General features: G+C 40.7%; 1 protein-coding gene across 3 annotated transcripts; it reads right to left on the reverse strand.

Annotated features, from left to right (window-relative positions):
• Positions 1 to 567: 567 nt before the first annotated feature.
• Positions 568 to 23,147, reverse strand: mafgb (v-maf avian musculoaponeurotic fibrosarcoma oncogene homolog Gb). 3 transcript variants are annotated; one of them, XM_053238070.1, is made up of 4 exons: positions 22,544 to 22,781; positions 9,776 to 9,809; positions 6,942 to 7,008; positions 568 to 6,854 (listed from the first exon to the last, which is right to left on the reverse strand). In XM_053238070.1, the coding sequence occupies exons 3-4, from the start codon at positions 6,975 to 6,977 to the stop codon at positions 6,381 to 6,383; spliced, it is 510 nt and encodes a 169-aa protein (XP_053094045.1). In that variant the 5' UTR covers positions 6,978 to 7,008; positions 9,776 to 9,809; positions 22,544 to 22,781; the 3' UTR covers positions 568 to 6,380. The 3 variants fall into 3 exon arrangements, with proteins under 3 accessions (XP_053094045.1, XP_026786143.1, XP_026786144.1); XM_026930342.3 differs by lacking the exons at positions 9,776 to 9,809; positions 22,544 to 22,781 and adding an exon at positions 22,934 to 23,147; XM_026930343.3 differs by lacking the exon at positions 9,776 to 9,809 and having other exon boundaries at positions 22,544 to 22,920.
• Between the last annotated feature and the right edge of the window lie 4,541 nt (positions 23,148 to 27,688).

Below are 27,688 nucleotides of genomic sequence, written 5' to 3' on the forward strand. Positions count from 1 at the left end.
AGCCCGGCCCCCGGTAAGGACAGACACGAGATTTGCCATTTCCGGTCATCAGACCGATCAGCTGTCTGTGCTGATGAGAGTAGCGGGCACGCGCGCTCTGGAACGCGCCGAGACACCTGCGCGCCCACGCGAAGCCGCGTGGGGCGTTCACGCGGATCCATCATGATCGTCATGTTTTTAACTGATGTCAAGCCAAAAATATGTCCGCCGAGAGGTTGCTCCAACTGGGTGACTGACTGCTACATTCATTTCAAAAGCTCCTTGGAAAAATAAAAAGAATTGTTGCAGAGCTGTTAATGAAAGAAAAAAAAATTCTTAATATAGACAAATTAGGTCATAATTAGTTCATACATTCAGATCACAAGAACACACACACACTAACATATATATACACATATATATACACATATATATACACACATATATACACACATATACACATATATATATATATATATATATATATATATATATATATATATATATATATATATATATATATATATATATATACACATACACACACATATATACATATACACACACACAGACACCCTAAGGCAACAGTGTTTTTCAAAATGTATTTATTGGTCATATACAAAATAAAGTAAGCTGTATATCAACAAACATACAGTATATACATCAATAAATTAAAAGACGCCCCAGACTGACTGATACAGTTAATTTCATCATTAATATACCAATACATTATATTATTTATCTACAAATTCCAAAAAGTACAATAACTTAGTTGATAAATACTTACAATTAAATGGACTTTTACTGTATGTATAATTCCCATACAAAGTACTGTGACAGAATTCATTACACCCCATACAGAAAAACAGAACAGATTCTTTTTATAGACAAAAAAAATAAAATAAAATAAAAATGATACTTTCTATGTTCATTACCTCTCAATTTATAGCTTGAGTACTTTGGGAGGGGAAAAAAAAAAAAAAACGAAAAACAAACAAACATCGCTCCTATGATGAGGTCTGTTATGTGGACATAGCAGTTTGAGTGATGGAGAGAACAACAGGGGAGACATTCAGGAAAAAAACTGAGGAAAAAATAAAAAAGGAAACAAATTGGTCTAATGAAAGGGGACAAAAAAAATTCTCTGAAGTGCTGCATACAAATTGATTTTGCATTAAATGATACATTTCTTTTTGCTTCACAGAGAGGAGTGAGAAAGTCAACAAGCACCAAAAGCTGAAAGAAGCACAACAAGAGTGCCATCAATACAAATGTATAAAATGTCCAACAGTATGTGGGGATCCTCGTTTTATTGATTTATGAGTCATGAATCTGGAAGAGAAGTCACGCGGCATGATAAGCAAGTCCCAAACACCAATGGCAACGACGTCAACAGTTGCAATAGCAGTGCGATAAGAGGTTAATGATTTAAACTGCCCACGGCGGTCAAACGCAGGGGGAAATCTGGGTTTCTTGGTTAAACCTTAACAAGGGACAAGAGATGTGAAGAATTTGAGACTCATTTGTCTTTGAGAAGAAATGAAACCTTTCAATGCTCCTCCCAAGAGGCCTAAAATGAAAGGCAACTGGGAACACAACAGAGCAGGCAAGAACGAATAGAAGTCATTGGGTACGATGTATTAACGTAGCTTGGCGTAGTTAATGCATTACACTTGCACTCCGCAGGAAGAGAAGTAGGACAGAGTGTTGCATTTTTTTTTTTTTTGCACAGCAACAGAAGCGGACACCTGAGACCAGAGCGAGCTCTCAGTCAGCCTGCTGCTTCCTACTGATCTGACAAAAGAGCCGGTTGTGGCTCGGGGTCAAACGGGTGCGAGTTAGCGGTTACACACATTGTTCTCTGCAAGGTCATCTCAAGCAAGTGTCTGAGCCAATTCTGGAAGCTGTTCCCAGGATTGTCTCAGTTTGCTTTTAATATCCACTGTGTTCAGCTCCTGGGAGGTAGCACTATTTTTGAAAAGGGAAAACGAATTGTAAATGTATTTTCTATTAAAAACACCACAAAAGAAGCTATATTACTGTATCAGTGGATGTTCCAGAAACAGTCTTGAGGTAAATGTTAATTGTTGCATTGTTTAATGTTGATTGTTGCATTAGCTTAGTTGATTAATCACAATCGTTGCTGAAAAAAAAATTCCAGCTTGGTCTGACCAGCTTTAAAAAAACAAACAAACAAACAAACAAACAAACAAAAAAACCCACAAACTGAGCTGGTCAAGTTTGTAGACCTTCTTTGACAGATGATATGTTATTTTCCATCTTCCTTATTACTTGCCTAAGTTGATCAATGAATATTTGAGATTTTCTAACTGTCTTACTGTTTATTTACTTAAAAATAACCTGTCTACAATGTAGCATTAGTGGCAGGAATTCAGAAACGGTTTCCTTTTACCAGCTGGCAAAGACAGTCTACCAGCTTGAGCAGCTCGCTCTGTGTTTTGGCATCTGGTAGCTGGATTTTTCAGCAGGAATGTGATATTTTTACATGCAAATAAAGCGCCTTGAGAAAAATTAGACAAGCTGTAGCATTCAAACAAATGGAAAAATGGAAACAGTCTCTCACTGTTTGTGGTTACTGAAAAAAAAAAAACAGAAACCCTATCTTCCCTACCGCCCACATTTGCATATAATTCATATGTTCACTTCTACACCAAGTCACCACGACGACGACAACAATGACGTACGTGAACGAGCCGAGCCACCCGTCCTCCCCCGCCCCACGACAGGAAGAGGAGGAGTGCAAGTCTAAAAGTATTAGGCAGTGGCGCTACCTGGAGCACAAGCACTTCCATGAGGAGCACGGCATTGTTTCGCTAGTAAGCTAGTAGCATTAGTTTAACCCTTAAAAAACACACACACACAGCGCTCACATAAACGTCGCACAGAACTGCCACAGCCGATAGGAGAAACGCCACTACTGGTTACGAAAGCAACGCCAAAAATGGACCAAAGACTCCATTACAGAACAAATTCACAGATTAACCAGTCAGAGGAAGTTCATTTTCTTCATTTACACTGATTTCTAATAAAAAAAAAAAAATAATAAAGATAAATAAACCTACAATATTTATTCGGACCTAAATGCCAGATAAGTGCAGCTTAAGGAGAGCTCAATATGTTTAAAGCCCCATCATCACTAACAGCAAACCTGAAGTGGACTGAGAAAAATCAACAGCGACACTTTGATAACATAATATGATGCAACCAAGCATCCAACAAGCGTTTCTGTGGATTTAAACTACAGTCAGTGCATTTAGTAATAGATTCTTATACATGACATTTGCTCATTTCGTCTTGCGCTGAATAGACCCATTTAATATCAGGATTATATCGGCATTGCTCAGTGGATGTGTAAAACGCTTTTTTTTTTTTTTTAACAAAAAAAACCAAAAAAAAAACAAAAAACATAGGCTACTGATAGTAGCTTTAAAGATGGGAGCAGTCACATGCTGCCTGTATCTGTGGATTGTCACTCAGCTCTGCTTAAACCAGGGTTCATAAAACTCTGGAGAGCCACAACACTGCTCAGGCTTACGAAAACACCGGATTCAATTCATGTGCTGAACATCAAGCCCTTTCTGAGAAGAATCAGGTGTGATGGAGCTCAGAACCCTGACCCCAATCTCTGGAGACAGTGTACCATGATGCACATAGTCAGGGCTGGAAAAACTAAATAACGAATGAAACAGTTTTGGCTGGTGTAAAGTTTTTAAGGCCTAATTGAGCTTTTTTTTTTTTTGCATTGAACCTACTAACATTTGTTATGAAAAGGAAACTTAGAGGAATATGAATAGAAAAAACAAATAAAATTCAGTACCATTACTGCATACAGTGCTTGTATAGTATCTTCTCAGCATAACGTGAAAGGTGTGACCCTTCACTAAATGGTTTACATTTGTATTTTTTTTTTTTTTTTTTTACATTTTTACTAGTGCTCCCTCAACCTACAGCTCAAAAAAAAAAAAAAGGTTTTTCCAAAATGACAAAAAAAAAAAAAAAAAAAAAAAACGAAACAAGAGGGAGCACATTGCTTCATCTGTTTTGCTTTGCTCATTGAGAATCAGTGCAGTGTCACTTCCCTGGCATTTAAAAAGAAAATGACAAATAATAAAAACAGAATACATTAAATAGAATCTACCATAGAAACAGTTTACACCAAAAATATAAAAATCACACATCACAAAAAAAGGACTTTATCAACAGAGGTGATGAGACCACAGGATCTTTAACACGCATCCCACAATCCCTTGCTGTAGATCCACTTTCCTGAGAATTTTTTCTTCCTTAACTCACTTTACTTTATGATGAATACAAAGAGTAAGAATTGTTGTTACTAAATGGGGCACAAAGACCCAGTGTTGCTGATGTCAAGGAAACCGTGTCCGGTCCCTTCGGCATTCAAGTGCAAAAGCACTCGACGCTGCTGCTACACTTTAAGCCGCGCGGGACCGCTTTCACACACTGCAGACAAGCCGAACACTTGCTGTTGTTCCTGACAGGATAAGCCAACCATCAAAAACACAGTCTAAACCAATTTATAAAAATTTAAAAGACAAAAGATCTGACATTTTAACTCAGTACAGGCTGTGTGTCAAATCAGCTGCACTGGGGAGGAGGAAAAATTGAAGGATTGTGGGTAACGTGTGTCCATCACCTGGGTTTGGCCAAAAATAACAGAAGAGCATCACATCCAAAAATAGTGAACAGTACCATCACCTTATCACTTACACGTCACACCACACGCGCTAGTCCACAGTTTTACGCGCCTAGTCACTAGAAAAAGCTATCGACTTCAATAGTTAAGCCACTTTTGGTACAATTGCAAAAAAGAGAGATATCAAACAACTTTATAGTTCTTTTTTTAAATGTTTTATAAATAATGCAAGATACTCTAGGTGTGATTTTTTTTATATAAAATTCAAGACTCCACCATATAGACAAAGAATCTTAGAATACGTTACGCAACGTCACAGCGACAGATTTTATGGTAAAGCTTGTGAGAGATTGCCGGTTTATGCAACCAGATAGTCCCCTTTTCAAATGTCTTTTTTTTTTATTATTATTTAAGAGCAATCTTTTTCTGATTTTGTCTATATTGGTAAAGGGGACAAAATAAGAAGAGAATGAGTCTCTCTGGAGTTATAGCATAAGACAGGGGAAAACACACTAATAATAATAATAATAATAATAATAATAACAACAACAATAATAATAATAATAATAATAATAGGGTAACACTTTGTAATCAAAGATATATAAATAAAATATTGTTTTGCCAGCATAAAAACACATGACAAAATTTCATGAGCTCCACAAAGGAAACTAAATCAGCAGTTTAAATTTCCACAACATAAAGATCGTATTGCCTTGCCAATAAGCTTCTGTTATAAAAGAAATAAACCCTTTTTTTAATTTTCTTATGAAAAAAGGACTACCCAATCACATAAACTGGTCTCAGTTATCCTGATAGCTACCATACGAATATCATCAGCTGATTCCTCTCGTCTCGTCTCGTCTCGTTTTTCAGCAGTGGCTGGTCAGTGCACAACATTAGGCAACGGTAAAGGGACGCAAAAGCGTGAAGAGTAGAGCGTGTTCAGGACTGGAAGCATCTCAGAATAGGAGATACGCCAGTGCAGGGTAAGTATAAACACAGGAAGAACACTAATATTCCACAATACGTCAGATGTGTGTGTCCTGGACAAGCTCTCTTTCTTAACTAAGCCAGCTTTATAGGATTTCTTGTAAAAAATAAAAAATTGCCTTGTCTTTATTCCACATCCTTGTGTTTATAAACACAAGGTGGAGATTGAAAGTGTACAAAGTGTACGTCTGCTTTGTGACTGAGTTCTCTGACACAGGAAAAGGATGGAAGTACAAAACACAGCAACACAATGAATTTCAAATAGTGCATAAAAATCAGAAAAAAAAATAATACACTTGGGCCCTAAAGTCCAACAATATCATACAAAAAAAAATATATAAAGACTATAAATCCAGCACTCATTGCAGTCACAAGGGACAAAACAGTTTTGCTGCTTCTTTTTCAAATTCTCGTAATTTCTTTAAAATGTGGAGATTTTTCTGGAAGCCCAGTCATCCTAATTGTCCTTGATGATGGTTTTGGTTTGGAAGTGTGTACAGAAAGATACTGTACTGACCAATTCAAGTGGAAGTATCATGATGTGTTGAGGACACTGTCTTTTTAGACACCAGTCCTCCATGTCAGGCTCCATCTCACAGAAATCTGGAACCATTTGCACCCATTTGACCTCTTACTGAATCTGTCCCGTGCCTAAATCGTGATGCACTGACCAAGCCCCTTTTCACTCTCTCTCTCGCTCACCCCTCCTCCTCCTCTCTCTCCTCACTGGCCTGTACTAAGACCTAGCATCTGTTTTGGACTTGACTATCGTGATGACGCTGGTGGCGCCCACCTTCCCCGGTACGAGCGGCCCAATGACTGAGGCCAGAGACCCGCGGGCGGGAACGGGCGTGTTGGTGATGGGCACTGCAGGAGCACGAGCCACAGTCCTGGCGAAGCTCTGCAGTGCCTCATATTTGGAGCGCAGGGCATCGAGCTCCACCTTCATGCTGGCGTTCTCTGAAGCGAGCTTCTCCACCTCCTGCTGGAGCTCAGCCTTCTGGCGCTCGAGCTCCTCTTTCTGAGTGACACGCTTGACTCGGCAGCTGGCGGCGTAGCCACGGTTCTTAAGCGTGCGCCGCCGCTGCTTCAGCTGTACAATCTCCTCCTTGGAGAGGCCGCGCAGGTGCTGGTTGAGCTCGCGCACCGACATCGACACCAGCTCGTCGTCTGTGAGGCTCGTGCCATTCTCGCCTGGCTCCCGTTTCACCTAAAACACAAGGAGAGAAAGTGAGGGATGATGTAGATAACGGTGAAGGGGAGATTTTAAAACAGTTTAGAAGAAAAGGTGACACACCTTCAAGGCTTTGTTTCCCTTGTTAGTGGTCGTCATGCCACGAGAGCCGCTTGTAAACCACACAGATCTGCGAGACAGGAAACAGATACGTTTAAAAATGTTTTTAATCCACCAATTCTATAAATCATACAGTACGGGCTTTACAAACTCACCCCCCCCCCTCCCCCCAATAGATGAGGCCTAGATTAAATCATTTTTATATTTAGCTGCAACTGATATGATTTTAAAATAAACTGCACACTAAAGTATTCTCAGTTCCTCTTGCCACGTGTAGTCTGAACTAGTTACCTTTGTCTAAAAAGAAACCTGGAATAGTGAAAGTGGCAGCATGTAACCACCAACTTCCTGTCTCCAACTTCCTTTGTGGCTCTAATGGTTGGAAACCTTCACTCAAGTTCGAGAACACCTTTTTTGATGAGAGTTCTGCTTGTCGCTGATAGGCTGGTGAACAGCTAACCGGGGAGGAGCCAAGTGGTATAGGAGGAAGTGGTGGCATGGGCAGCAGGCCAGGGGATTACCAGACAGTAATAGACTAATTAGACTGTGCTCACTCGTTTGTAAGGGGAAACAGGAGGGGCTTTTAATTTTAAGATTTCATAAACCAGTGTTAAAGCAGATCACAAATGTAGCTATCATCAGAAAATGTGTTTTCCGTTGAGCTTAATGTTTTAGACAGAAACAAAATTCTAATTTTAAATCGTTTTATCCGTATAAAATATTCACTTTAGGACAACCTTTTTCATTCGCCAAACACACACACATGGCTACTGCTCAATATAATCCAGCTCAGCTGTGACAGCTGACTGAACACTTATAACTGCTCAGCCGTTTTCATTAAAGTGACAGCTAGAAAAACCCAAAGCTGGTATCTTAGTTCTCCTTTTTAGACTGAATTAGAGGAAACGGGCACCTATTACAGGAAACAAAGAAAGGGAAAGCAACATGTAAAATGTAAATGAGTTCAGGCCACGCACACACACACACACACACACACACACACACACACACACACACACACACGCGCGCGCGCGCGCGCGCACGCACACATGCACACACACGCATCTCTACAATGGGCTTCATTGAGGTGGGCACAGGGATGACACCCCTGCAGCACCGGGGTGTTCCCATGAAGGGCAGCCATTGTTCCAGCTGCCATCATGGGATCGAGCGAGGATGATTCTGCACATTCCTTCACATCCCTCAGCCGGCACTGCGCCTCAAACAGTGCAGCATTACTAACAGCTACACAAATCAAATAAACCCCAGAGCAAACAGAAGAACTCATGAAGACGAAGCTGTGACCCTAAGACAAGAGCTGTGTCTCAAATCGCAGACCATGCCATAATACCTTAAAAGTATGTACTGTGTACTATTTAGTATAATATAGTATCCTTGAAGGATGAATGATTGCAGACTTAGCTTCCTCATCCTTGTAACATTCCTTTCCAACTAGTTTCAATGTAATACGTGAATAATGAGCCAGTCTGGCAGGCAAGCAGGTTCAACCACCACAGAAAGAAAATACCCTAAAACCAAAGGTTTTCGTTTAGTATGTACATTCGATGCTGCAACTACATCACGCTCTACTTGTTCCAAATCCCACATTCCACACACACTGGCCGAGGTGCGATCTGGTTGAGGGTAGAACTCTTAACTAGGTGGATTAATTACCACACACAGATGACAGACAATCGTTTCAGAATCAGGAACACACAGGTATGTGGAAACAGACAAAACTGAGCAGAATAAAGTGCAGTGCCAAGCAGCCATATAACTCTCCTGCGTCAGTTAAACATTTCAAGAGAAACTAAAGATGCTAGCCAGACTCAAAAATTTTTACTTGCAATGTGACGAGAGAAAAATACAGCTTATTTCGTGTGTTTAAATCCAAGGAGATCAGCAAATTCTGAAATACTGGTTAGCATCAACAACCATGCCACAGTCAAAGGCACTAAGATCACATTTTTCCCCCCATTCTGATGTTTGTTGTGAACATTAACTTAAGCTCTTGACCTGTATCTGCATGATTTTACGCACTGCACTCTTGCCACATGATTGGCTGATTGGATTATTGCATGAATGTGCTGGTGTTCCTATTAAAGTGGACCATGAGTGTATATACTTACAGTATATTTCCAGAAATCATCTAGTATAGTACAGTATATAAGCATGCGATTAAAGACAGCCGTACTCTTTAAGTAAGGAAGTAAGCCTACTTTTCCCATCACTCCACAGTACAGGTTTCTCAACATCAGATTTAAAAGCCCGGGATTTGCATTTCACACGAAAGGGCTTTTCAGAGAGGGCTTTTCATTTATTTAAAGCCGTCATTCATTGGGAAGACACGAGCGAAGTCAGGCGCCGTTGACCTTCGTCTCAGTAGTAAACACACCCGGTGCATATTAAGAGATTAAGGGCCTGTGTGTGTGTTGGAGGGAGTCATTTCCTGGCAGAAGCTCTCGAGAAGTGTCTGCATAAGTCCTGCTACCAACTACACCCATTTCCAGCACCGGATCACAGGGGGACGACTACAGCTCCAAGTAATGAGAACCTACTAATCCCAGAAGGTCCTATACAAGAGCGTGAGCAGGAGAGATAGACAAGTGTGTGTTTTATCCTGCACAGGGCGGCTAAAATCCCTCCGTATGGAGCACCACACTGGGCCACAGGCTCAGGATTAGACTGATTAACCTGTCCGTCTCCGTCTCAGCCTCGGGAACACAGAGGACAGGCAACTGCAAAAGCAACAAACAGCGACACAGCACGGCAAAACGGATCCATTTTATTACATTTAACAGATGGCCAAAAAAATAAAAAATAAAAAAAATACATACTTGCCCGTTAACCTGTAGAATCTCTGCCCAATTTCTGTAGAAAATCAGTCTATTAAAATCATACACTCACTGGCCACTTTAATAGGCACACCTGTACACCTGGTCATTCAATTCAATTTTTATCTGTGTAGCACTTTTAACAATAGACATTGTCACAAAGCAGCTTTACAGAAAACCGGATAAAAGATTTTAATTTAAATTTATCTCTTTCATGCATGTTCATGCAAATTCATGCACTTATTCAATCAGCCAATCATGTGGCAGAAGTGCAATGCATACAGTCATGCAGATACAGGTCAAAAGCTTCAGTTCACATCAAATATCAGAACAGGGGAAAAAAAAAAAAGTGATCTCAATGACTTTGACTGTGGCATGGTTGTTGATGCCAGATGGGCTGGTTTGAGTATTTCAGATTCTGCTGATCTCCTGGGATTTTCACACACAACAGCACATAGAGTTCACACAGAATGGAACCCAAAAAAAAAACCCCATAAAAAACATTAAAAAATTTCCAGTTAGAGGCAGTAATGTGCATGGAAACGCCTTGTTGATGAGAGAGGTCAGAGGAGAATGGCCAGACTGGTTCATATCTCACAGTAAGGCCACGGTAACTAAAATAACCACTCTCTATAGCCGTAGCGAGCAGAAAAACATCTGAGGCTACAATGGGCACAGGCTCACTGAAACTGGACATCCGTAGATTGGAAAAAGACCAGCTGACACTTTTAAATCTTCAACCGTCCAGTTTCTGTGGCTGAATAACTGCATGAATGTGCAGGTGTACGGGTGTATCTAATAAAGTGGATGGCGAGTGTATGTAAGAAATGATTGTTCACACCAGCAGGTTAATGTTCAGAACAAAATGCTAAGCAGTAATTCCAAAAATGGGTTTGCATTACATAATTATGTATATGATCTGAGGATGAACTGTAAGTAATTAAGTAATATTTGGTCAATCAGTTTGCAACGCATCAAAAAAAAAGGCAGAAAATCACATTTTTCATAGTGTGTGTGCAACAGATTTAAGCAGCACAGAGTAAAAATAACCCAAATCTAATCAGACCGCAATACCAGAGCAACTAGCAAACACACATAAAGACAGATCCCCTCCTGCATTCTTCCACTCCACTGTTTTTGAGCAAAAGCGTTGCTACACAATAGACCGGATTAACACGCGCCAACCTGAAGGGGAGGGGCTTTGTCTTTATCGGGCCTCGTCTTATTTCCCTAGTGCCCGACCCCCATCCCCCATCAGCCCCTGCTCTGTTATGCCGCCAGCCAACGACCCACCCCCCGTACCATGCACCAGCCTGCCACACACACACACACACACACACACACACACACACACACACACACACACACACACACACACACACACACACACACTCCTTACTCCACCGGCGAGTCCATTGAGAACACCAAAAAGGTTAGGATGATTTAGGACAACATGTGTAGACGAATGAGGGAAAAAATAAAAAAAAGGGACACGTCCATATGGTGCACACAGCGGGCAGCGTCTAGCCTAAATTTCAATTTCAACCCACGTGGACTAAATAGTGCAGCGTGCAGCGATTGGTCGCTACATTCGAGCAGCTGTTCTGTGCCAGATCAGACTGGCGTCTTCAGTGAGAAAGTGAAAGGAAGATAATAAAGAGACAGAATCAGAAAGAACTGTAGGATCACACACACACACACACACACACACACACACACACACACACACACACAAAGAGGAATATATAGCGGGAATTGACTTTGAAAATACATGAGAGATCACATAAGAAGGACAGAAGGGCAACATCATAACTCCTTGCTTTCAACCAACCACCTACACACACACACACACACACACAGACACACACACACAGACACACACACACAGACACACACACACAGACACACACACACTCATCTATCCACATGCTGATCTACCCACCCACTCACCCACAAACACAAAACACACACACCCCCACACACCACTTATGGCGATCCTGTTTAATATTCCTCTGTGAAGAGAGGTCACCGACAAGAAACAGACGTCTTCCCGCTGCACCAACACACCTCATTGCCTCTGATAAAGGACTTGCGTGTGTATTTTAGCAGCACACGTGCTATTCTGGACTTATTCTGTGCATAAGTCCATGATAATGACTGGAATTAAATCATGATTTTGCACAACCGTTTGGACAATACAGAAACATGCAGCTTTACTGTTCATGCTGCTGTTTTAAATCAACAGAAAATAGCCTTTTGTTAGTCTTATTAATTTGAATGCATACATACAGCATAAACTTGAAACAGACAATTAAAAATGAATACAGTCACTGAGCTAAGCAACATCTGTTAAGATCAACACCATTGCAATAAATGATGTTAGTTTATTAGTTTTTTGAGTTCTTTATTAATTAACATATAAATAAATAGTGTAGTATACACGCATATGTAATTATCCAGCCTATATTATTTGTGGTGTGTGTGCGCGTGGAAGTGTGTGTGTGTGTCTTGGAAGGAGACATCATAATTTGTGAGAAAGATGAAGGTGAGGAAGGGTGTGCTGAGGTGGTCATGGTGGCCTTTTGCAGGCGTACGCTAAATAGTTCTCCATCAGCCCTCACACCGCTGACTTCTCTAGAGTTAAGTCTCTCTCTCTCTCACACACAGACACACACACACACGAAGGGGATAAGGGCCAGAAAGCGCTGAGCATGAGAGAGCGAGAAAGAAAGAAAAGTGCCAGTGAACAAAAAACAGGTCTATAGAAGCACACGAAGAGACCGAGAGAGACAAAAGGAAGAAGACAAAAGAAAAGTTAAAGCCAGGAGCTGTAAAGAGAGAGTGAGAGATAGAGCACATAAGAACTAGTGTGAGGAGGGAGAGTGTGTGTGTGTGTGTGTGTGTGTGTGTGTGTGTGTGTGTGTGTGTGTTGGAGGGGGGTTGGAGGAAAAGAGCCCGGCCAAAACTGCATCCTCAACACATTTGTGGGAGCTTAGAGGCCGGGGAGGAGGATTGGGGTCGCGCCGAGGGGAGAAAAGCCCTGAACTCAGCAACCAGCGCAACTAAAACCGCCAATTAGAAAAAGTTCCTGCGCTGATCCTCTGCTACAAAACTGCAAGGCCGTCAACACACCACTCCGCTATTGCTGAGACAACCAAACGAGCCCAGCAAGGGCTAGGAGGGGGGATTCAACAAAAGACGGATGACAGAACAGATGGAGGAGGAGAATTCAGCGTAAAGGGGGAATAAAAATGGAGGCGTGTGATAGCTGGTGTTCCGTCCGAGTACAAGTGTGTAATTAATTGAACCAGAGTTCAGCCTCTGGAGTAGGAAGTCTAAGGTAGTGGTTTCCACCGCCAGTCCCTATTCATGCTCTAAACCATACTCTAACACCATGATCTGCCTCATGGAGTCGAGTCAGGTGTGTTAAACACGCTGTGTTCGGAGACGTCCTAAGCGACTCCTCTACATTCGGGTCATTGAGCAAAGATTCTTCATTTAGGCTGCAAAATCCAGACTGATTGTTTTACTTTTTCAGTTAAACAGAGTTGTTAAGTGAATGGAAAATGGAAGCAGCATCATAAAGTGTGGTGGAGTAAAAATAAAAAAAAAAAATAAAAGTTTTACTCAAGCTATAAGCAGTTGCTTAGGACTCCCAAGCCATAAATTTACGCCTCCTGAGTGGCGCAATGCAAAAGTGATTGCCCTGATTGACTGGAAATCACAGGTTTGTATCCTGGTGATGCCACAGCCATCCGTGGCCAGGAGAGCAAGAGAGCAAAAACTGGCCATGCTTTCTGGTTGGGAGGGATGGCATACACTCTCTCTCTCTCTCTGTCGATCACAATGACTTTAGCCAATTGTGGGATTCTGTGAGCTCATGTATGCGGAAGAAGGTAAATAGTGCTTTCCTCCGGGTGTGTTACACTGCCCTGTGACGCTGAATAAGCTGTAGTTCGAAAAACTTAGAGTGGGCTTTTACTGTCCTAAAACTCTTTGTTCATATTTCTATTTAACAAGCCATGTTTAGCCACGCCACAGCCCAACAATTAGACATTCGAGAAGTCCTTCACATCATTGGAACTTGAGAAGCATCAGAGAAGTGTTGCTTTCCTCTGACCTGATTTACATCAAGCTCCTCCTATCCAGCTGCTTTCATTTTCCACAACCTGCGTTCTCAATTGCCCAATCGGCAGACTGGCTGTAAGAACCACTAGCCAATTCTAGCACAGGAGGCAGGATTTGTTGGAATATGGGTTAGGAGAAAATAAGGCAAAGGTGGAGCTCTATGCATCTTTTCTATTCAGAGGTTATTGATGGATTTCTGGTTTTAGGTGAATACCAGGACCAAGTGTATTGATGGACTGGTTGGTGCCTCTCCTAGGCTTGCCCACTCAGTCTAGCAAAAATCATGCTTCAGGCTTCCAAGTGGCAAACTATCTAAGGTTTCATCATATCATTGGGAGATCACGAGTATGAATTCATATGATGTGACAGCTATCTATGGCTGGGATTTCAAAAAAAGTATAATTGGGCTTTAAGCCTGGGTGGAAAGATGGCTTCCCTATACCCCAATGTGATCTGTGTGGCACTAGCTATTCACCTGTTAGCTCATGTAAGCAGTATAAGGCAGTTAGCTGTCTTCTTCATACGGAATTAATGACGTTGATGTTTACACCAAGGGGCAATGTAGTGACACCAATCCACAAACCTGCAAGCTTTTTTGGTAGGTGGGAGGAAACCGGAGGACCCAGAGCAAAGCCTAACGGATGCACCGAAAACAATGTGAAACTCCACACAGACAGTAACCCAAACTCAGGACTGAACCAGGAACCCTGGAGAGAGGTGAGACTGCAACTCTATCCAGGGCATCTCCGACTGTATGAGCAGCAGTTATGAGAATATGAGGCTTTATGTAACTCGGGAGAAGTATGCGTAAGTCCTCACCCTCCTGGAGTGGTAAAGGGTAGGACTAATTTAGAAAATTGGACAAAAATGTTAAGAATACTAATATCATGTGACACAATTTACACAGGTACAGCATTATTTTTAATAACTATTCCAGATTTTCGTATTACTGTATAACTCTGTAAGTCAGGCAAACCGAACACAAAAGCATGAGGGATACACTAATTCTGGATGTGTGGGTGTGTGTTTGCTCATTCAAATGGGCCATGTTTAGCCTTATTAATCCTGGCTGATGCTCTCCTATGAAGTGCAGATGTCTTTGGCAAGTTCCTGGTAAGCATAGCTCTATAATACACCAGTCTAACACACACAGTAAAGGGATTTGGCTCACTGGAGAGCCACAGCCGTATCATTCCCATTATAACGAATGAATCACAGGGCTGAATTGTAAGGCCTGACAGGGTGTAATAAACATCATAAAACTCAGGTGCTTGTTTATCCTCTGAATACAGCTCAACTCTGATCTTCAGACAAAAGCACATCTGTGATCCGCCATTTTTAAGTAGAGAGCGGAGTGACAGAAGCTACTTTTCAGGGGTCTTCCCTCTCATCCACATTTCTAAAAGCAGTCAGGATATCGATTGGAGACAGCCTCTCTGCTCAAGTGTGAAGTGAATAATTGAAGAACGAGTGAGACAGAAAGACTGAAAAAGAGAATATAAGACTAGCTGGATGACGCAGGACACAAAGGCAAGAAGAAAAGACAAGAAAACGATAGTAAGACGTGATATTAAGGGGAAAAGTGTGTAGGATTTATGGTTGGGTGGAGAAGGAAAGCCTTTCTATCTACACACTTTCTCATCTCAGGTATGAGTGTGTGATGGCAAAATTTCCTAACACAAGCAGAAAAAAGTGCAAAGTCAGGAAACGGGTGTGTGCATTTTTTTTTTATTTAGTAAGGGCTTTTTCCAGTAGTGAAGCTCGTAGGTTAATTTGCTCTCCCCCCACCTCTTTATAGGCACACTGAGATAAAGTTAACTAAATCTTATTTTTTCCTCTGATCCTCCAGGTCAGCACAAAAAACAGCAAAGGACGAAAGAAATAAACAAGCCTGATGATGGATTGAGAGAGAGAGACAGAGAGAGAGAGAGTGACTGAGAGAGAGTTAAGCTCTGTGCAGTTTCTCAGATTCGTCTGCGCACAGAAGTGCTGTGTTAATCTCCACACCAAACACAGGAGTTGGACTGATAAGTACAGACTGATAAGCAAGGAATAAAACACTTGGGGGCGTGCTGTTATAGGAAAATAATCAAAGACAGAGTGGTATAATGTAGCCAGACGCAAAACTAAGTTACTGTTACCAACCCGGTGTGGATTATTTTCCAATAACAGCATATCTGGAATTGTTTTATTCCTTTATACCACAATTTACCAACCATTACAATTTTGTCATTTATGAATGAACAACACATTCATGGTGGAAAACTTACAAAGCGCTGACACTGGAGACTTCTTCCATAAATGTTAAATAAATGTCTCCTTACAGAAAGCTTCAACATATTAACAATGATACATTATTCTTTGTTCAGTAACACATCTTTTTATCCTTTTATTAGTGGCCTTACATTATGTGGAGCATCTGCAGTACAAGTCCCTGTGAATGAGTTGTTACTATAGAAACAATAACATATTAGAATGAGCACATTGATATAAACCAGTGACTTGCCTTGGAGCCGACTGTTATAGAAAATTAATCCACGCCTTCTGACCAGTCGGATTTGGGAATTCAGCAGCACTGCGGTATAACAGCATTTTAATTACTAGTCTTAAACTAAGAGCTAGTTGGTACTCATTATTCTGTAGTGTACAGTTGTATTTAGTGGTGCAGGATTTCTAACTGTTAAGTGATGTTAAGCTTGTTGCTATTATGTATTTTAAATTATTTTCTGTTATAACTTTTCCAGCATTTTTTACTACTAGAGTATTTAAAAAGTACGATCAAGTGCAGAAGTTTATACTCCCTATGGTTTCTGAATGGAGAATAATTAAACTGTAAATAATTTTAAAAGTTAAGAAATTCTAAGATGATAAAAATGCAATGTAGGCATGTCCTACAACATGACAACAATCCAAAACATAAAGCAAACATGTTTGAAACAAAGTTTTGCCTTGGCCCTGTAAGTCTCCAGACCTTCTAAAGAAGGCAGTATGAGTCTTAACAGGCATGTCAAAGAGAAAAATTACAAATTAGACGATCCAGAAGCTGCTCAGAGGATATGAAAGAATTTAAAGAGTGAACATACAAGTTTAGAGAATACTTCTCTCACATTTTGAACTGATTTTTTTCCACTATTAATATCTTAGCTTACACTATTTGAGCATTTTTATCTCTCATGATAACAAGAAACATTTCTAAAACCTAGTAAATTAAATGTCTTATTGTTACAAACTTCGTAATTTTGTCATAATGGTGTGTAAACTTTTGCACTCAGTCTATAGTCAGTGATTTCGGTTATTAAATTATCTGGTTTAAGTCACTTAAAACCAAAATTTAAGAAATACATTCCAATGTTTCAGTGCTCCTGTCAAAGCCACACCCACAGTGCAAGAGGCAGAGCCTAAATTATGAACCCACTTTTTCCTGATTGGTTTGATGGTGGCGGTCTGCGTTATTTGCTCTTTGTCTTGTTTAGAACAAGGGGAACCACAGAAACCGGAGTTTTTCCTCTGACCTGATTTGTTCGAAATCTACTGAAATGTGATTACAGTGTTCAGACTTTAAAACCACTGACTTCATCTTTAATGTAGTATCAGTACTGAGGCAAAATTTTACACACCACCAAACAAGCTGCTCAGAAAGAGACGTTTCTCTGCACTGCCATGTTTTCACATTTCAACCCAGTGTCCAGTCCATGACACTAAAAGTCAGCATGAGTCAGCAGGAGCTCAGTTACGGACAGCGATACGTAACAGTTTTACAGGATGGCCTGTGGAGTCTATTTGATTGTGCTCACAGATGAATGTTCAGTCTGGGAGTAAATGTGATCATGACAGACAGCGTTGCTCAAGGTTCGTCTGCTCATAACACGGCTAGTATTGACTATTCCCAGTATTCAACTGGCACCATTAACCTGCGTCCCACCACCACCACCACCACCTCACATGCTCTGCTCTCCTCTCTTTTCTCTTTTCACTTCTCCATCTTTTTCTCACTCTTCTTTCCACTCGTCTCATTTCTACTTTCACTTACACGCTCCTTTCCTGCCTCCTCTCTTTCCTAGAAATTCTTTAAGGGCTGCATATGGGTCGCTGTACCGCATCCTGGTATGAAGTGCTTTTATAATTATAACCTCTTCTTTTCAGAGTTGTGTCCATTTCAACTTTCAGACACCTGCTTGTCCTTGACAGGACTAATAACCGCAAACAAACATGGCCCCTCTCTCTCGCTCTCAATCTGTGTGTTTTCGAAGGAGTTTTGGCCGCCCTGTTTTCTCTTTTTCGCAGTGTTTCGCAGCTGGAGCATGGCAGGAGCAGCGTGCCACTGCGGGTAAAAACTGCGGCATATTGCTGGTGAGATGATGCAACTCGAAGACATTCAGCCCAGCCCGGCAGTCCAAGAAAGCCTTCAATGCCACGAAAAAAACAAGACCTTATGAATATCCACATTTCACTGTGCAACCCAACTGGGTCAAATAAGGTGTCGTGACTAAAATTCTCTCTGCAATATACAATAAGCTGAGAGTAGCTAGTATTCTTTAAAACTTTTCTGATTGTGAACAGCTATTAATAATGTGTTTTGAGTGAAAGATAGTGATGCAAAGCTTTCCAGGAGTGATCCATTCATGCCTTTCACTTGGAAAACAAAAAATAAATCTGATTTAATCCTTTCTTCAAGGTGCAGAGCAGGATCTTTATATACAATCAGAATAAATTACCGAGATTAATTAAGGAGAATAGATTTAAGCATGGCTTTTTACACTTAAATCCTTATTTAACCCTCAACTTTTTAACCCTGCAGCAATTTGTTTTCCCCTAAATGACCTTTATTGCACAACTCAAACACACCACAGCAAGAAATCCCTCAAACAGCAGTTTGTGACAAATGAGCGTTGTGAAATGTGCAAGATTCCCCACAGAAACCATCGTTAAATCCTGCACAGCTCTCTCTTCTCTTTCCTTTATGAAACAGGAGAGAGAAATGCGATAGATATTCTACTGCAGAGGAGAGATTACGCGTCTTACAACCTATTTCATCTTCTTACAACCTATTTCATCATTACTGAGAGCGCGCCAGCGCAAGAGTGAGAGAGACAGAGTGGAAAAAATAGACTCTCCTGATCCCCCCCTCCTTCCTCACTGCCACCCCAAAGTCCTCTTCCCTCCCTCCTTTGTCTGTCGTTCCCTCTCTCGAGACCTTCGGTCCCTTTATCTTGTGGAAGCTTTCAAACTTGTCCCTCCGGATCCCTGGCGCGTGCCTACACACAGTCGGCCACGGCGCTCCATACTCACTGCGAAGAAAACTCAACACACTCAATTGGTTCAATGTGTAAATATTATTATTTGTCAATTCTAAAATCAGACACAGTTAATTAACTCGGGCTGGGAACAGGAAAGGACGTTCACATTGGACACTGTTGCCACAACGAGAAAATGTGCACGGTTAAACACACATAAGTTAATGATCACCTTGAGCGTGTATTTACTCATAGCCACCTGACACATAGCAGAGGAAAGCCTATAAAGATGTAGCTCATTAAGCTTCCTGATAGTGTGTGGGCGTGAAAGTCTAAGTTAGATGATGGGTGCTACACACATAAGCATAATACAACTTCTGACGCAGAGGCATGTTTGTGTGCGTGTGCTTGTGTGTGTGCGCGTGTGTGTGTAAACAAGGCGTGATGAGGCAGAGAGCTCTGGCAATTCCTTCACAAATGGTGATAAATCTGAGGCTCCTAACTCACTAAACGCTGCACGCCATTCATTCGTCCTTATAACTGCAGCCACTAAACATATATTTATTAAACAGGACGGGGACAGACGGAAGGCACTGCTGAGACAGGAGGAGAAAAGGAAGGAGGGTGGCGCATCACTCATTCTGAGAACTTTACGGCAAAAAATGTGCCGCTGAACCTCATTAATAAATTAAGGTTGCTCTTCCAAAAAAAGACAGATGACACATTTTTCAGCGCCTCGCCAAGTTCCAAATCTGCTTGCTTCCCTCTTACTACACCTGGTGTGAACAGAAATAAAGGAACAATGCTTCCTTCTATTTCAATAATACAAGCCAACACAACTGCATGACCCAAGATCTCTATAGAATGTAACTTAACATAAATCAGCAGTGACTGCAGTCCAGACAGTCATTTTATTCATTGTCATCATCTTTGCTCTGGAAGTGAAAAAGCAGAAGAGGAGTAGTTTAAAAAAAAAAGGAGGTTAGACTACCTGTTAGCAGAAAGAGGAAGCACAAAAACTGCCATCTGTTGCAAAACTCATACTGTAAATGCAAACCATCACATTTCTTTTTTTTTGTGCAGTGGTGATGCAAGGGTCGCATTTTTTCCTCCGAAAGTTGCATGTACAGCATTCAGTGCTGGGAAGTAAGCAAAAACAGAAAAACACTTGCTTTAAGCTAACACTCATTCAGACATCTGGCTGGAATGCTACACTATCACAGAGGAACCCATTTTTGAGCCATTTAATACTTGCAAAAAAAAATTTTTTTTTTAAAATAAAATCTGGTCTTTTTGAGACAACAAGGTGCTCAAACTCTATCAAATACTACACAAAATGGACTCCACGCAAGTCTATAAAAACTTTATGAATTAAAAGAGAGAAGGAATTTAAATGTGCATGCATGTTTAACAACGTGCATTATATGGATCATCTGGAAAACTTCTCTAAAACATGTACACTCTTGCATGCACACACTTACAAGCATGCTCCATAAACCTGCTGCATACGTTTAACACTTCAGTCTAATCAAACTCATAAAATAGCAAGCTAAGTAACAAGTGAAAACGCCATCTGTCAAGTGAGGAAGCTTTTCAGTTGCCTCAGCATTTTTCTTCTTGAGGGAAAGAACGAGAGAAAGAGAGAGAGAGGGAGAGAGGGAGAGAGAGAGAGAGAATGCCTTGAAGACAAAACCGTTCTTGTTCTTCTCCTCCATCTCGGGCCGGCCCCATCGCACATTCTTAATCTTATCTCTTTCTTTCCTCTGTTGGCTTTTCTGTTCAGCCATCAGCACATTCTGCCCATCAGCATCGGTCAGTGCTCAATTAAGCTGGAGAAAGTGAATGTGGAGCAAAAATTGCACTGCCTAAAGTGCAGCCTAAGTACTCGGCTGATCAAATTACACTTGTTCCTCGGCCTCTCAACCGGACCATTTGCGCTGCTAATTGCAGCACCACCACAAATTACAATTCAAATTTTATCAGACGATTTGGGGATAATATGCTGGATGTGGCTCTTAAAAGGGAGGATGTCTCTCTGCAAACTCCCTTTACATGTTACTCCTGTAAATCAATCTGTTAATTGATTTGTAGAGGAAAAAAAAAAAAACAAACAAATTGAGCATCGTGGCAATTAGTTTAGAGTCTCTGGGCCTTTCCACTTCCCGTCATGAGGAGCGTGGCTCTCCATGAACCATGATGGAGATTGACACTGATTTATTTTTTAACGTATAACCATCTGTTGAGACTTCATAACATTGAGATAGACATTCGAGAAAATTCATCAGTCCCAGAAATATATATAAAACAAATCAACACACAATGCTTGGGCATTTTGCAAGGTCCTCCTGCTAAAGTCCAGACAATCTGCGCAGAGGCATCCGAGTGCCTCCATGTCATCAACACCGAGACTCCTTGTACCAGGGTCTCACCCCAAACCACAGACACGGGGCTGATGAATCAGCATCTTAACCCCAAGCCAAAATGACTACAGACCCATCATCTCTCAAATAGAGGCACAAATTATCCATCAATAAATCAGCACAGGAATTGTCTGATCACATGCCTTCAGTCTGTTTCAGCAACTGGGTAGAATCACACAGGCAAATGGAAAAAAAACCCTCAGCAGTGAAGTGTGAATTTATATCCCTGCTGCTGCTATAATGAGCGACCTCACACGAAAACAACAGACATCATGACCACGGGCTACAACCTTCTGGAAATAGTAAGCTTAACATCATCGTGCTATTATTAGCTACCTAGTTACTACTACGTTGGCAAACAGGGTGGGATCCTGGCTGTCATTTTCAGTTCCTGGTGGGAAATAACAAGCTAGCTAACTCCGAAACCTGTTCCATGATGTCTCCTGTCTTAATGTTACCTCCGATCTGAGAGCTGAGGGAGCTGAGGGAGCTGAGGACGCGAGATGAGGTGAGATTAGAGCAGATGAGATGGGATGGTGGTATCTTCTTGTTTTTTGTTTTTTTTTGCCAGGTCTGAATAATGAAACAGCAGGTTATAACCCTTAATATTAAATGAACAAGTCTAGATCTGTGTATATGTGTGTGTGTATATATATATATATATATATATATATATATATATATATATATATATATATAGAGAGAGAGAGAGAGAGAGAGAGAGAGAGAGAGAGAGAGAGAGAGATAGATAGATAGATAGATAGATAGATAGATAGAGGTTGAACAGAGGAAGATTAGGAGATCTGGTTGTTGTTTTTTTGCTCACGTTTTCTCGCTACTATAGGAGCTAACGCACATACATAAAAACATAAAAACACACACACACATCGTACTCAAAGCGACCACATCACATTCTTCCAGAGAACATCTAAACAAACACATCTGCACACACCTGGACTAATTGTTCGGGAAAATAAGCTCATACTCACTCCAGTAATGTGCCCTTTGTGTAGCGGTTACAGGGCTGCTCTGGGTGGATGTCCAGCCGAGACAAACACGGCGCGGCTCGGTATGACCCCGTGATGATGATCGTGATGAATCAGCACGGCTTAGAGCGCCTTTAAATAAGCGAAGCTCTTCGCTTGTCGCTTTCGTAACACACTGACTGACACACACACACACACACACACACACACAGAGCTCCGCGCGCGCACACACACGCTGAGACTCGAAACGCCAAAGCGTGCGCACTCAGCAAAACAGATCCGCGAGCCAGCGAGTCTGACACGACGCGACCGCCTGCGAGTGTCAGCTAACTCGGGTCCTTTCACCTCGCTCAGAAAAACCACAAAACCAAAAAAACAGCGCCGTTTACTCACCAAATGTGAACGGGGAGCGTCTCCGGCACTGGCACGGGTTCAAAAGTAGAAGTTTGAGGCGGCGGAGGTGAAGTTTTTTGCCGACGCTGCTTCGGAAATTGTTGTAACACTCCCACCTTCTCCTTGTTGATCCGCTTTCTCTTGTGCCGAGGAGGCCAGACGTCATATGATGTTTGGTCACGTGGTTTCATTCATGAAGGATCTACGCAACTTGGAGAGGAAGTCTTAAAGGGACAGGTGCACATTAAAAACGCCACCTGTTAGCTTATGTGAAATGTAGGGTGAATTCAGACAGTTTTTTTTTTTCCGCCATGTCTACGCTTTCTTGCTTTCGTGCTATTTATATAATAGAGCCATGGTAGAGCAGGCTCTGGATTACTAACCAGAAGGTCAGGGTTCAAGCCCCAGTAGCACCAAACTGCCTCTGTTGGGCCCTTGAGCAAGGCCCTTAACTCTATCTTTTCCAGGGATGCAAGGATATGTGAAAAAAATAATTTGATTGTACTGTAATATATATGTGAGAAATAAAGGCTGTAAGAAATTTCTGAAATACTCAAAGTGTAGACTATCACGTGAAGGAAAGATATTTATGTCGTGTTCTAAAGAAGCATGGTTTACCCTTTTGTCAAGACTGACTAAAGATTTTAAGGTAGGACAGATGACGTGTTAATGTCTTTTGGGATACATGATTTCATTGATTTACGCCTTTAACTTCATCCTTAGTGACACTTTTAAAATGTTATTTGTATCATATTTATTCATAGAATCAACAGATCAATAACAGAACTTCTCCAATTTTATCATCAGTATATTGTAATATTGTATGAACACAGTAGGCTAAGTCAAATTTACATATCAAGATCAAACCAAACCATGTTTGGAAATTTGGGACATTTAAAAAAAGAAAAAAGATTACATTATAATACATATGCACATGATTTTAGATAAATTTATGCTTATTTTGTTACAGTAGTGCATCTTATGCATCATAAATACGTATAACACATTAGTTATTACAGTTATATAACCTTATTGGGGGGGAAACTAGACAAAACATATCATTCGTCCTACCTTAAGATTTTTGGGGTAACTTCCTGTTTGATGCTGATTACACCCACTTATATGATGATGCATGAATTTAGTCATGTTATTTACATCAAGCAGTAAATGCTGTTGAGTTACACTGTCCCAATTAATCTGATGTCCCAATATACCAGAATTTGCCCAATTTATGTTAAATAATGGTTACCTGAACTATTTCAACAAAACAGATGAAATAATATTTTTTTAAATCTTACTTTACTTGTCATGTAATCAATATGCTAACCAGAGCAGGCTATAGGGGTATGGCGGAAAATTAATGGGAAATGGAATGAGCTGAATTATTCGGTTATGGGGGTTGTCTCCATGGGAAGAGTTCTGGACATATATTACTGTAAGGTCTCAAACTGAATAGACAACTATTTTGTGTTCTGTCTTGCATTGTATTTTATTACATGGTTAAAATGTGCCTTTAAAAATCTGTAACCTTGCATAATTATGGTAATGTTGTATTTCTGTTACCTATCAGCCTTCCAAAAAAAGCAACAAAAACATCAATTAAAAATAAATAAATAAATAAATAAATAAATAATTTGGTTATGCATATCCAGTTCTTCTCTTATATATGGGTATATATGCACACTCAGTAGCAATATTAAAATAAATATAAAGGTTAAAAATGTGGTCTTAATCAAATAGTTCAGACAGACTTTGTTGCCACTCTGATGTCACTGTGAAAAGTGCACTTTTATTGCAATCAACCCAAAATTTTTCTTTTTTTTTTTAGGATTAACAGCAGCAAAAGAAACTATGTATGTTCATGTTAATGGTTCCCTTTTAAAAGTCTATTAGAACATTAGTGGTTATATTATTACATAGACATTGTCCTTCTTGAACCATCAACTGCTCTAATTAATAGCTCTAATAAATATCAACTGCTCTAATTAAAAACTACAACAATTCAAGTTTGGGACCAGGCATATGAAACTATTCCTGACTGCCTAAGACATTACCCACAAAAGATGAAGATAGAAGTAATGCATTGCAGCTTGGATAAGTAGTGTATATATACAATTTATGTGACTGGTTCTAATTCATATCATAATGGCAGTTTTATTCTCCACTTTTATATTCACCAGGCTTAATATTTATTTCTCCACCTCTTTTTCTTTGTATTTCTTTAAAGTAAAGAGTTACACATCTACTCTGTGTAAAGATCACCACTTTTTTACATTTAATGTGTATCTTTACACTTTACCTGGTTTGTAAAATGAAATAAAATATACATTTTACACAGATATAAGCCACGTGAAGTGCGTTTCAGCTTCTCTGTCACTGCTAAAATTGGAGTATAACTCTTGCATAGATTTGTATGTTATGTCATTTCCTGCCTTCAAAACATATTGAAAGAATTGCAGTCATTTAGGGAGTCAATGAAGTCATCAAACCCTATTGTGCAAACAACCATATTCCCAGAACTAGTGCTCAAGACAATAGTTCATAAATCAGGTATGACCTGTACACTATTTATCTTAGTACATAATAGTGGTGTTTGCCACATTCCCAGTTTTGTCCTTGGGTTCTCAGACCAGCAATTGTTGCAGGCAGAGTCCTCTTTAAATGTAAAATTAATTCCACAGGCCCCCTCAGCACTGCTTTACCTAACTAAACAAATATTAAACTTGTTATTTCAATGTGTACAATAATATTTTAATATATATTGGAGATATAGAGTTTTCAGACATAAAGTATTTTTAAACCCTGAACTTTCCACCAAGAGCTTTCCAAGAGCTTCAGTTAATGATCACATCAAACATCAGAATGGGGAATAATGTGATCTCAGTGACTTTGACCGTGGCATGGATGATGGTGCCAGACAGGCTGGTTTGAGTGTTTCAGAAACGGCTGATCTCCTGTGATTTCATGCACAACAGTCTCTAGAGTTTACACAGAATGGTGCATAAAACATAAAAACATCCAGTTTTATTGAGAGAGGTCAGAGGAGAATGCCCAGACTGGTTTCAGCTGTCATTAAGTCTTCAGTGGCTCAAATAACTACTCTTTACAACTGTGGTGAGCAGAAAAGCATCTCAGAATGCAAAACATATCAAAACCTCAGGTAGATAGGTTGCAATAGCAGAGGATCACGTCGGGCCAAGGACAAAAACTGGAATCAGAGGCTACAGTGGGCACAGGAACACAGAAATTGGACAGTTGAAGATTGGAAAAAGGCCAGGTGTTTTTCATTTGTCCAGTTTAGGTGAGCCTGTGCCCACTGTAGCCTCAGATTCCTGTTCCTGACTGACAGGAGTGGAGCCTGATACATATCACAGACACCCTGTCTATGCTTCCCGGAACCCATTTTGAGAACCACCGCTCCAGACAATCCGCCTTTTAGGTCTCTCCGAGTTCCCAACACCTAAGACATCAAGAGTGCTAAATACATCAGGCTTTCCCAATTCAAGTTTTGGAGAAGTGTTGTTCAGAACTGTTTGGTAGTTACCTGGCTACCAAATATGCACATAATGAATCTGGTGAATTGAAGTGGGGTCTTTGTTCAAGTAAAGAGAATCAGGAATGGAAGAATGGAGTATATGGTTCAGATGTGTTTGGAGTTGGTAAAAAAAAAAAAAGGGGGATTGTCTGTTTATTCAGGTGGATTCAATCAGTCATGCTGATTGGTTATTTTAGATTGTGCCGGACTAGACTAGAGTGGTGATCTTCAGGAAAAGGTTCACCATACAAAAAAAAAAGCTGTTCTTAGTCTCTGTTTAGCAAACACACTTTTTAAGAGTTTGTGGAAGTGCAACGTGTCAACCCCTATGTGTGGACGCATATCCATGGCAGGGCTTGTTCAAGGGGTCTTTTGTGAGCTATATAGAATGAATGCTGGATTTACTCAAAGCACAGACATCTTCCAGCCTAATTATATCTGAGCAGAGCTCTGTTTGCTCTCTGTGTGTGAGCTCAGTGCTCAGCCCGGCTGGAGCAGCCAGCTCCAGGAAAGGAAGCCAAAGTGATGATTCACTGCGGCTGCAAGCAAGCAGTCTTACCCCGTGTCAGACCTGCCCTTCGTTTCCTTTTTTCCCCTCCTAGCCACCAGCTGCACAGCAATGATAAAATTTTACTTCACAGACCCATTTCTCTTTTTTCTCCCCCCACCTTCCTGGTACCTTCTTTCTGAGTACATTGATGCTGATGTGGTTTTTGCAGAGACACGAAGGGTGGGCAGGGTGATAAGGTACCTAAAAAGGAGAAAGCACAGGTTCTTGAACAAATGGTACTGTTTCTTCTGGTTGACAGAGCAAGATGGCTGTGAAGAATGATTAAAGCCAATGACATGGCAGTTACAGCTCCTTTTTTTAAAATAATAAGACAAGGCAGGTGCCGAGACCAAGAAAGGGGTGCCGAGGCCAACATGTTTTAAAGAAATAGCATCTTAATAGAAGCTGTTTGAGTGAGGAGTTATCAGTGTTTTAGACTGATGAGGCAGACGAGGTGTCACCTCAGGAATAAAAGAGGGATTAGCTGCACACTTTAGTGCCTACTTGACTTCCCATCATGCACGCAAATAAACAGTGGCCCCCAGAATGTGCTACACAAGGCCAGTATTTCTAATCGCCACGCTGACACTGGAACTAATCCTGCTGCCGCTTGTCATTCAGAATACTTGAGGGATATGAAAACATCTCCCTCAAGAAGAGACAGGCACTT

This window comes from Pangasianodon hypophthalmus, chromosome 11, assembly GCF_027358585.1.
Source record: "Pangasianodon hypophthalmus isolate fPanHyp1 chromosome 11, fPanHyp1.pri, whole genome shotgun sequence".
In the NCBI taxonomy this organism is placed as follows: Eukaryota; Metazoa; Chordata; class Actinopteri; order Siluriformes; family Pangasiidae; genus Pangasianodon; species Pangasianodon hypophthalmus.